Below are 12,567 nucleotides of genomic sequence, written 5' to 3'. Positions count from 1 at the left end.
ATCTCCATTTACCAGATTTCTTTTTAATGACAAAAATGGGAGTATTATGGGGAGATACGGAAGGTTGTATATGTCCCTCCGCTAATTGTTGTTTGACCAGGTCATGGGCTGCTTGTATTTTTTCTTTAGTCAGGGGCCACTGAGGAACCCATACTGGTCTTTCTGATTTCCAAGTAATTTTTATTGTCTCAGTGACCCCTGCTGAAAACCCAATCCATGTCTATCTATTTTTTCATGAATTTGTATTGTCGCCACTGTACTTTGTCCTTTTTCTCCTAATCTTTTTCCTTTCCTAAAACCTTATCTAGCCATAATAGTGGGCGCATTTGGATTGATGTTATTTGTTAATGTCAAACCTAATTGGTCTAGGACATCTCGTCCTCATAAATTTATAGGAAGATGATCCAATACATATGGCTGTATAGTTCCTTCACATCCTTCAGGATCCTTCCAGTCTAATATCATTGCACTTCTATGGGGATTAGTTGCCACTCCTAGGCTTCAAAGCGTTTGAGTGGCTTGTTGTAACGGCCAATGTTTTGACCATTCTTGTTGGAAGATGATGCTAAGGTCTTCACCTATATCCAGTAGCCCATTAAATTCATGTCCTTGAATATTTAGTTTTAACATTGGGCGAGAATCTAAATTTAAAGACAGCATGGCCCAATCTACACCTGTGGAGCCTAATCCCCTGGAACCTTTTTCTATAGTACTCCTAGAAAATTTATCATGCAGGCTGGGTATTATTAATAACTGTGCTATTCTATCTCCTGGTGAAATTACTGATATACCTCTTGGAAAACTAGCTATAATTTTTATTTCACCTTCATAATTGGGATCAATTACCCCAGGATTTATCATAAGTCCTTTTAGAGTAGAAGAACTGTGTCCTAACAATAAGCCTACTGTTCCTTGGGGAAGAGGTCCTTTTACTCCTGTGGGAATGATTTGAACTCCCATCTCTGGAGTTAGTACTGCTCTGGCGGCGGAGGCACAGATGTCCAACCTTGTGCTCCCTCTGGTTTGTCTGATGAGAGATCTGATAGATAATGTGTCTTGGGCACTACCCTGATAGGGTTGCTGGGTTCCTCCAGTGCCCTGTATATTTGTGGTCGTGGGCCCCGGAGCATTGGGCCCCCCTGTCAGTTTTTTGGCAATGGAGCCCGATGCTTTTCTCCATGATATCGTGGGTAAACACCTGGTCCTTATCCGTTCTTTGATAACGGAGTACCCTCTATGGTGGTTTGAGAACGGCATTCATTAGCCCAATGTCTCCCTCTACAGCATCGTGGGCAAATACCCGGTATTCTACCCCTTTGATACCTAGTTTTGTTAAACCCTCTTCCTATGCGGCAATTCCTTTTAAAATGTCCTGTTTGTTCACCATTATAGCATGTTTTTGGCCTGGCATCTAAAGCCTGTTGTACTGGAGCTGCCAAGACTTGCCCTTGTTCATTAATGTCTCTACATAATTTAATATATGTGTTTAAATCTTCATGTTTCCATGGTCTAATGACCTCTCTGCACCAACAATTTGCCTGCTCATAATCCAGTTGTTTTATTAATGCTTGTTCTGTATCCCCCAAAACTCCGGTAGCTGTTTGAATAAGCCTATCTACAAATTCAACGTAAGGTTTATTAGCTCCCTGTATTACCTTAGATAATTGATCTTGTAAATCTCCATGTCCTTGTAAAGTCTTCCATGCCCTAACTGCACCTGCAGCAATTTGTGAGTATATAGCAGGATCATATCTAATTTGTTGCTGCTGATCCTCATAAGGTTGTTTTCTTAACAACATATCTAGATTTCTCTGAGGATAACCAGCTGCTGCATATCGCCTAGCCATCTCTGTGCAGAATTTCTCATTGGCAACCTTTCATAACAAATATTGCCCTCCATTTAGCACAACTTTACACATACTAGCCCAATCTGCTGGCGTCATGTCCAAGTTGGTAATTGATTCGATCATGCTTATATAGTGAAGGGTGCTTGGGGACCATAGGTTGTTACAGCCTCCTTTAACTGCTTCACTGTTTTGAAATCTAAAGCACGGTGAATTCGCTGCCCTCCTGCCTGCTCAAGTATAGGGCATGCTAATCTTTGAGGTCCTGTCTCAGGATCCCATCTATCAACTACAGAGGTTCGGGGCTCCCCAGCATATGTTGTCTGTATAGGTGGAGCTGTTGGTTGGACACTTACGCCCTCTGGTGATAGAAAGGTGTTAGTAGCAGCCTTCTGTTGTAACTTTTCCCCTGATAGTTCTTCCTCCTTTAAATTTTCTGCCTCTGTCTGACTAGCTCAAGAGACCTTCTCTTTTACTTGATCTTCTACTATAAGTCTGAACTGAAGGCTTTGGACTAGGCAAACGAAATCGTACCAACGTCCATAACGGTAATGTGCCAACTGCCAGAGTTCCTGGGTTTTTCTTTTCCTTTTCTGTTAAATCTTCACCATGATGGTCCCATTGTGATATATTCAACAACTCCTCCTTAAAAAGTCATGGGCTACATTTTTGTATTGTATCAACGTATGCCCTGTTTTTGGTTTTACTGGGGTGCCTTCTCCTTCTAACAATTTACTTAACATTCTTTCGGTTTGGTTTTTGCTAATTTCTGACCCCATATTTCTGCTACAAGGATAATGCAACTCAACAAGATAGCTCAAAACAAAACCGAAGCAAAATGGAACAAAAAAAAATCATTGTATCAATTTTCCTATTTTCTTGAAATGTATATTCGTGGTCTATCTCTATCTCTTCTTCAGGGCCAAACAACTTCAAACCTCTAGCCAACCATTTTTCCCATTTTTCCTGAGAAAATTCTAGGGACATGCAGCTTGAAACAAAACCAAAACAAATCAAAACAAGAACACATTGTTTTTTTGTAATGGTCACCCATTCTCTCTCCTTCCCTCAGGGGTGAGCAATTTCACTTACCTCCGAGATTCAGGTGTTCCCCTCATGGGCCACCAAATGTTGCAGTCTGGCTGGGCACAAATCACCGAGCCGCCACAAAGCACTTGTATGTTGAAACAGGAAACTTTATTGCCTGAACTCCAACAGCACTCCACACACACTCCCCGGCAACTCTCCCGAACTCCACCCACGTGGCCCCCAGGAACACCACACACCAACCGGAACTCCCTCCACCGTGCTGCACTCACTCTCGGAACCCCGCTAGAACTCATTGGGAAGCCCGCAAGAACTCATTGGGAACTCCAAAGTAGCGGGCACCCGAGGCAGCAAGAGCTGCCCTGTACGGACAGTAAAGGTCTAATACACAATTGAATACACAGCCTGTTTCAATCCAGCATCATCCAATCACAGCAATTATAGACAGTTTAACTTAATATCATCTTAATGGCTCGCCTCTCAACCATTACTTCTGGCAAAATGCCTGGGGCCATTCTGATTCGGCTGTGGCTCTCAGCAAATATGTTACTATGTTTCCTTTATTCATTTATCCACTGGTAAGCAATTGGAGTGTTTTCTACTTTTTTGATATTGTGTTTGATTTGATACTCTGCTGTGAACATGGGTGTGCTATGAACATGGGTATGCAAATACCTCTCTGACATCCTGCTTTGAATTCTTTTGCATGTATACTTAGAAGTAGGATTGCTGAGTCACATGATAATCCCATTAAATTTTTTGAGAAACTGCTTACTAATTCTTAGAATGGCTGCATTTTATATTCAAGTCCTTTGCCCATTTTAGAAATTAGGTCATTTTGTTGTGTTGTCAAATATGAATTCCGTATGTATTTTCAATATTCACCCTTATCAAATATGTGATTTGTAAATATTTTCTTCCATTCCATAGGTTGTCATTTCACTCTGTTGATTGTTTCCATTGATGTGCAGAGTTTTATGATTGACCTGGTCCTATTTGTCAATATGTGTTTTTGTTGCCTGTGTTTTTTGGGTATTCAAAAATTAACAGCAAAATCCAGGGTCCTGAAGCTTTTAGTCTATGATTACACAGTGTCTTTCCATGTGTTTGTATCTTGTAAGATTTCTTTGGCAGTATTTTGTATTTTTCAGTGTGCAAGTGTATTGTGTGTACTTGGTTAATTCCTAAGTATTCTTTTTTTGCTATTTTAAATGGAATTGTTTTCTTAACTTCTTTTTTGGATTGGTCATTCGTAGTATATAGAAATGTACCTGGGGTGTGTGTGTGTGTGTTTTAATTCTGAAACTTGGCTGAAATTTATTAGTTTTAATGATTGATTTTTTTTTTTTTTTTTTTAAATTTAGGGGTTTGGTTGTTGTTGTTTTTACCATAAGTTCACATCATCCAAGAACAGGGCTGATTTTACAGTTTCTTTTCCAATATGAATGTACTTTATTTTTCATCTAATTGTTAGTATAGAAATGATGAGAGTGAGCAAGTTTTGCGAAACTTGATCTTAGAGGAAAAAGTTTTTACTCTTTTACCCTTGAGAATGTTAGCTCTGTAGGCTTTTTTTTTGTATATAGCTTTTATTATGCTGAGGTGGTTTCCTTCTTTCTTTGTTATTTGTTGAGTGTTTTTTTTAAATGAATTAGTATTGAATTTTACCAAATGCTCTTGTTACACTTTGAAATAATGTGATTTTTTTCCCCTTTCATTTTGTAAATGTGGTATATTGGTTTCAGATGTTGAACTATCCTTGCATTCCAGGAATAAATCACAGGGTACAGTCCTTTTACTATGGTGTTGGATTAGTTTTGCTGAAGATATTTGCATCATTCATCCAGTGATATTAGACTGTACTTTTTTTTCTTGTTGAGTATGTGTGGCTTTAGTTTCAGGATAATGTCAATAGAATGAATTTGAAATATTCTTCTTTGATTCTGTGGAAGAGTTTGATGATGATTCATTCATGTTAATTCTTTAAATGTTTGGTCAGAAAAGTAATTTAGACCTGGGCTTTTCTTATTTGGAAAGTTCTTGATCATTGCATCTAATCTCCTTTTACTAGTTCTAGGTCTTTCAGAGTTTTTATTTTTTGTGACTCAGCTTTGGTCGATATATTTTTTCATGAATATATCCATTTCTTCTAGGCTTTCCCATTTGTTGATGTGCAAAAAATTGTTTTTATAATCTTTTGGCATCAGTTGTAAAGTCCCATTTCTGATTTTAGTTTTTTGAGTCTTCTTTTTTTCTTAGTTTAGCTTAGGGTTTGTCAAATTTGGTTGCTCTTATTTACTTATCTCTGCTTTAATCTTTATCTTTTCTTTCCTTCTGTTAACTTTTGTTTTAGTTTAGTTTGTTGTTCTTCTAGTTCCTTGAGGTATAAAGATAGGTTGTTGATTTGAGATGTTCTCTTTTTTTCATGTTAGCTTTTACTAGGGTAAACTTCCTTCTCCGTGCTGCATTTGCTGTTTCCCATACATTTTGGTATATTGTGTTTCATTTTTCCCCATATATTTTCTCCATTTCCCTAGTGATTCCTTCTTTGGCCTGTGGGTTGGTTGAAGAGTAGGTTGTTTAATTTACATTTCTGCATGAATTTTCCCTTTTTCCTCCCACTGTTGGCTTTTACTTTCACTCCATTGTTTTGAACACTCGTTTTGTAACCTTCCCTGTATTTCTTTTCCATGTACTTGAACTTTTAAGTTTAATTCCTCTGAATTTTAAGTTGAAATCTTTTGAATTTTCACTTTCATTTTTTAAAGTATGTTTATGTCTCTTCAAAATACTTAAATATTTTTGAAATTAATGGACTTTATTTGTTTAAAGTTTTAGACTTAACAGAAAATTTATGCAAAATGGTATAGTGTTCTCATACATTCCCCTCACCTCCATTTTTCCCTATGATTAATAGTTTACAATGGTATGGTACATTTGCTAAAATTAACGAACCAACATTTTCACATTATTATTAAATAAAGGCCATAGTTTATTCAGATTTCTATAGTTTTTACCTAATATTCTTTTTCTGTTTCAGATGTCATATTTCAAATATGACATTTCTCCTTAGGTCCCTCAAGACTTTGTTTTTAATGACCTTAACAGTTCCTAGGAGTATTGGTCAGATATACTGTTGGATGTTTCAACTCTTGGAATTTGTCTTATGTTTTTCTCATGATTTGCTGTGGTTTCAGGTTTTAGGGAAGATATATTTGATATTTTAATATTCAGGTCTTCTCTTAAAATCCTGCTGGATAAACCCAGCAGTACCAACTACTTAAAGTGTTTTCTTCTTTTCTGGACCCCTTTCCCAGTGTCCACCTAAGTAATATTCTAATAATACTTTTTAGGTGTGGATTTTACAGTACTTCTATCAGATTTACCTAGAAGATCCTTTTAAAAAAGTCTAATTGTTATTATCAAAAAGATATTGTACGTATTTACAAGAGTGTGTATTTTTGGTGGGAATATAAATAAATAACTAGCCCTTATGGAAAGCAGTATGGAGGTTTCTCAGAAAACAAAAGATAGAGTTACCATATGATCTAATAATCCCACTTTTGGGTATAAATCCAAAGGAATTGAAAACAGTATGCTGAAGAGTTGTTTGCTTGCTTGTGTCTATGGAAGCATTATTCACAATAACAAAGACATAGAAGCAACCCAGCTATCCATCATTGGATGAAATGGATAAAGAAAATGTGTATACACAATAGAGTGCTTGTTCAACCTTTAGAAAGAAGGAATTTATGTCATCCTCAGCAACATGGATGAACCTAGTGGATTTAATGCTTAGTGAAACAAGTCAGCACAGAAAGATGAATATCACATAAACTCATTTATATGAGGAATCTAAAAATGTTGAACCTAGAAATAAAGAGTAAATTGGTGTTCGCTCAGGCTGTGTGGAAATTGGAGGACTGAATGGGGAAAGGGGCAGTGTTGATTAAAAGGTGCAGAATTTCTTTTAGGAAGAATAGGTTTTCATAATCTATTGCACAGAATCGTAACAACAGTAATAATGCATTGTATATTTTAAAATTGCTAAAGTTAGGTATTAAATGTTTTACCACAAAAAATTTGTAAGTCTGTGAATGGATAGATTTGTTAAGTAGTGTAATTTAATTTTCCCATAATGTAAAATCATGCCAATACATCACATTGTACTCCATAAATATATAATATATACAATTACTATTTGTTGATTAAAAATAAAAATAAATAATAATTTAAAAAAATGTGTCTAAAACATGGTTGTTTGGTTTGGGGGGAACAAATGTGGTTAGAAGTTTTTTTCAGATTTTCTTATATTACTATAGCTGAAGTTATAAAGCTAAGTTATTTTATGTGCACATATGGCATTTATATATACTTTTATTTTTGTTGTTATAAATGTCCACAACATAAAATTTACCATTTTAATAGATTTTAAGTGTATTTATATTGTTGCAACTACATGTATCCTTTTCATTTATTAATCTGCTTGGAGATTAAATACCACTGACTGGGTGGCATAAACAAAAGAAACTTATTTCCTCACAATTCTGAAGGAAGTTCAAGATCAAATTCTTGGCAGATTTTGTTTCTCCTGAGGCCTCTATCCTTGCACAGATAACCTTTTCTCTGTGTATATGTGCCTGGGCTCTCTTATAAGGCACCAGTCATATTGTGTTAGGGCCTCATCTTTTTGACCTCATCTAATTTATTTACCTACTGAAATGCCTTTTCTTCAAATAGAGTCAAATTTGGGATTAGTCAGATTAGTCAGTTTATAAACTAACACCTTTTGTAAAGGTACTTCAAATCCATTTCCTTGAGAATCTGCTATCTTTAGTATTAGTTTCCTAATACTGCTGTAACAAATTATCACAAACTGAATGGTTTAAATAATAGAAATGTAAACTAACACCTTTTGTAAAGGTATTTCAAATCCATTTCCTTGAGAATCTGCTATCTTTAGTATTAGTTTCCCAATACTGCTGTAACAAATTATCACAAACTGAATGGTTTAAATAATAGAAATGGTTTCTCTCTCAGTTCTGAAATTGTTATTACAGAACCAGAAGTCTGAAATCATTGTTACAGAGCCCAACTCATACTGTTGGCATAGCTGTTCTTCACGAGGAATGTCCATTCTTTGCTTCTTCCCGATCCTGGTGACTGCTGATATTCCTGGATGTGGCCACATTTTCAGATGTTTATGATCTGTCTTCTAATTGCCTTTTCCTCTATGTGTAATCAAATTTCCCCTGCTGCCTCCCTTTTTAAGCGTACATGTGATTATAACTAGGCCTACCCAGATGATCTCAAATGAACTCTCCATTTCAAATTCCCTAATCATGTTTCTTGTAGCACTCTCCACCCCCCATTTTTCTCCTTATAAGGTAACATAATAGGTTCCAGGGATTAGGCTGTGGATAATATTTGTAGGGCCATTTACAGCCTGTTACACTCAGCAGTTTATATGGAGTTTTGTGGGTTTTTTAATGCTTTCACTTTGATTTTATAGTTTAGTTTAAAACAAGTAACAGTTCTGGCGTTGGTTGGCAGGGACAATATTCTCATCTAGACATCATAGAAAATTCTAGCTCTGGTTTTCAGTATGTGATCCTCAAAATAGTATCACTTTAGGAACTTACTAGAAATGCAGATTCATGGGCTTCATGTAGACCTACCAAAGTAGAAACTTTGGGGGCAGACTGTAGCAATCTGAAATAAGCCCTTCAGGTAATTTTGATGGACACTAAAGTTGGAGAAGCACTTTTCTAAATTGATAATACAAGAACTATATTTGTCTTACTCTCTAATCTTCTTCTGCTTAAGGCTAATATTTAAATAAATCTAGTAATTCTGGTTCACAAACTCCGTTTTTTTGCAGGAATAGAAGCATTTAGTCCCCAAGTCTTGGTACTGAAAAATCAATGAAATTAAATAATTCACTCAATAGAAGAGTGTGGTGGGTTAATTTATGTCAGTTGTATTTTACTTAAATGTGGTTATTTCATAAAGTAATTTTTTTTTTTTTGTACTAGGGTTTGAACCCAGGGATACTTAACCATTGAGCCACATCCTCAATGATTTTTTTTTTTTTTTTTTTTTGAGACAGGGTCTTGCTAAGTTGCTTAGGCCCTCTCTAAGTTGCTGAGGCTGGCTTTGGAAGAACCAAACTTGTGATCCTCTTGCCTCAGCCTCCTGAGCTGCTGGGATTACAGGCATATGCCACCATGTTTAGCTGTAAAGTAGCATTTTTACATCCAGAAGTGATAATGACTTTTTTTCTCCAGTCCTCAAAGAAGTGAATTTAACTCATTAGCCTGAATTTTACTTGGGTTATCTTCTATATACATTTTGAGATACAAGCAAAATTTGAATCTCTTATTTAGCCAACATTGTTTAGGCTTTCATCTGCCAGCCAGTGACAATGCTGAAACAAAATAAGTGAGTTTTTGTCCTCAATATGTTCATACTGTGGTTTAGAAAATATACAAAGAAGCAGAAAGTGTTGATAGGCAGGTTTCACCAGTTAGTTGCTACAGTAATTGAGAAAATGGGTGACTGAGGTAAATATTGAAGGACTAATAAAACTGTTAGAACATGTTCTAAGTTAAAGGGAGGTAGAAGGTAGATACAGGTAGATATTTGTAGTTTATCACGTGGAAGCAAAACTTAAAGCATAGAAGTACATGTTAGGATAACCATTATAAAGTGATCATTCATAGTTCTGGAAAGGACAAATTGAGAAGATAGTAAGTTTGAAAATGGAAAAGTTAAGAGTAATTTAGGTTGACAGTTGGAAATAAGTATGTTGGTGCCATTTTTTAAGAATATAGAATTGAAAATAATAAGTAGGTTTCAGGTAGGGCAGGAGATAAATAGAATTTAGGCAACAATATACTGAGTTTTTAGAATTTGTGAAATGTGGTACAATAGGAATAGGTAGGTTTTTGGTAAGTACATTTTCTGTGGATTTTGGGGAAAGAAGTCACTATAGTAGATTGAGGGTTAAATTGAAGAAGCAGAAGAATATCAATATATGTTATTTTCTGAATAATGGTTCTTAATGCTTCAATATTAGCTATTATGACTACTAAAAGTATATTCTTTTATGCCATGCCATACTTTCTTTTTATCTCCAGCTTTTTTTGTTGTGATTTTGTTATGTATAAGTATTACATAAATTCTGACCTTGAAGTATGTTTTATGAGGAAGCGCACTCTCCCTATCCATGGATTCTGCATCCACCCATTCAACTAACCCTGAATCAAAATTGTTTTTGAAAGAAAACATTTCTATACTAAACATGTACATACTTTTTTTTCTTGTTGATCACTAAACAATATAGTATAGCACCTATTTACACAGCATTTGCATTGTACTAGGTACTGTATAATGTAGAGATGATTTAAAAATACAGAAGGATATGCATAGGTTATATAGAAAGACTGCCATTTTATATAAAGGACCTGGGCATCTGCAGATTTTGGTATCCTTAAGGGGTCTTGGAACCAAGTTCTCTGTAGAGAAATAACTACTGATTTTAACTATTATAATTGCCAAACTAATGAAAACAAGTTGTTACAGAAATTTTAAAAAAGAAAACTAGGAAATTTTTCATTGTGAATAGGTTATTGTTCCTCTAAAAAGGTATTTAGCAAGTTCCTGTTTTAGTTTATCAAGAAAATAATTTTATTTGCAGATTTTAATTTAAAAGAATAGGGTATTGTAGATGTAGTTATTCATACCTGAAACAAATAAACAAAAAAATCCTAAATGATGGTTTTTACATGTATTTTTTCAGATTGGATTTAATTTCGGATGAGATTGTTCTTGCAGCAAGATGTTAATAAGACAAAATCTAGGTAAGTAGAAGACTACTTTAAATATTACATATTGAAGTAGAAATAACATAAAACATTTATGTTTTAAAAATATATCTTCAAAAGTCCAGAATTAATGGAATTTTTAATAAAATTTTGAAATATGAGTTGACTTTGACAAATTGACTTGATCTCATTGATTTGATAGGTGCTAAAAAGCAACCATCAGATTATGGATCTAAATTTTTAGTTTTCCTTCTTTTTTGCATTCAGGGTTTCTAATGCATACAGATTTCCAGTGATTTTCTAACATGTTAGGAAATCAAGTTGGTGTTTGGCTTAGCCACTATGAAGGAACACTTCATCATTCAGTGTAAAATTTGTTGGCTTGCTTCATTGTTCTCTTTGGTTGCTTCCATGAATTTTACTTTGTTATTTCTGTTAATGAAATTCTCCAAGTTGTTACTTCTGTTAATGTTCAGAATTGTAAATTATTCCTTTAATGTTTTTCTTGTGGGCATATTTACTGAAGGACTTTTCTAGAAACGTAGCATTCTGATTAGCTCTCCTAAGACTGTTGACTTTGTAAATTTTGAATTTTGATTATACACTTTTGACCTGGTATGTAAAAGAATGCTTTTTAATAATTTAAGCTCTTGAAATGCTAAAAATTATATTTATCATCAATAAATGAATATGGCTATTGGATATTCAGTGAAAAGAATACATTGATATAATTGCAATTAATTTAGTCTTTGTCTAACTTGCCAAAGATTTGTTGATCTCAATGTTTGCTTAAAAAATGAAAGTCTATAATGAGCCGTGTGCACTGTTGCATGCCTGTAATCTCAGTGATTTGGGAGGCTGAGGCAAGAGGATCTCAAGTTGAGGCCAGCTGCAGCAATTTAGCAAGACTCTCTGCAATATACAGAGACTCTGTGTCAAGGCACTGCTGGAGTCAATCCCTAGTACTAGTGTAATTTCAATCTTTGATTTAATCATAGCAAGTATATTGTTAGTGTAAAGAATACTTACGTGAATCCTATTAAATGCTTCTTATTCTTTATTAATTATTTTAGTAGTACTTATATGGTAGGTACTGCTATGTAGAAAAAGTTTTGGTTAACAGGGTTTTTCTTTTTCTTGAGGAATAATACTCTATTTTTATAGCTTTTATTATAAAGAACACGTGTGTGTGTACGTGTGTGTATTATAATCTTCTTGAAGTAAAGAATAAACCAGACTTGTACTTTAATGTCCAAAAGAGATTTTGTTTGCTAGTTGAATATATGGAGTCTATTAAAACCTTTGTTCTCATTACTTACAAGTTTGATACTGCTTTTGGCATGACACTGGTTTAACTTGTTTGACCTTAATTCGACCATAATTGTGTTCTTTTCTTCTTTATTGTGGTATAACATACATAATATAGTGTAAAATTTACATTTCATCTTATATGTATATTTGCACATATAACCATCATCCAGATCAAAACATAAAAACTTTTATTATCCCAGAAACTTTCCTTTGCTTTCCCCCTTTCCAATCCAGTAGCCTTCCCTTGAGGTAAGCAACCTTTTAAATTTTATTGGTATAGTTAATTTTAGCTGTGCTTAGAATGTATATACATAGAATTACATAGTAAGTACTCTTTTGTATCCGACCTCTGTCATTATGATGTTTTCATGTCACTATGATGTTTTCATTCTTGAGGTGAGTATATGCATAGTTTATAATTTTTATTATTTTTTATTGCTGAGTAATACTACATCATATGAATATACTATAAATATTTATATTCTGCCTATAATTTTGTTTATTGAATTTTCCAAATCTCTGGTTTCACTTGCCAACTT

The 12,567-nt window shown here is 34.5% G+C and overlaps 1 protein-coding gene across 3 annotated transcripts in view; it reads left to right on the top strand.

Annotated features, from left to right (window-relative positions):
• Znf644 (zinc finger protein 644) overlaps window positions 1–12,567 on the top strand; it is a 105,716-nt gene that overhangs the window by 25,073 nt on the left and 68,076 nt on the right. For all 3 annotated transcript variants that reach the window (XM_077791388.1, XM_026409975.2, XM_077791387.1), the window contains exon 2: window positions 10,693–10,753. In XM_077791388.1, the coding sequence (XP_077647514.1) occupies window positions 10,710–10,753 (44 nt within the window). In that variant the 5' untranslated portion in view covers window positions 10,693–10,709. The remainder of the gene's footprint in view (window positions 1–10,692; window positions 10,754–12,567) is intronic.

This window comes from Urocitellus parryii, chromosome 11 (genome assembly GCF_045843805.1).
Source record: "Urocitellus parryii isolate mUroPar1 chromosome 11, mUroPar1.hap1, whole genome shotgun sequence".
NCBI classification, from domain to species: Eukaryota; Metazoa; Chordata; class Mammalia; order Rodentia; family Sciuridae; genus Urocitellus; species Urocitellus parryii.
The sequence above is the reverse complement of the archived record's forward strand: the minus strand, read 5'-3'. Positions and strand labels throughout refer to the sequence as shown.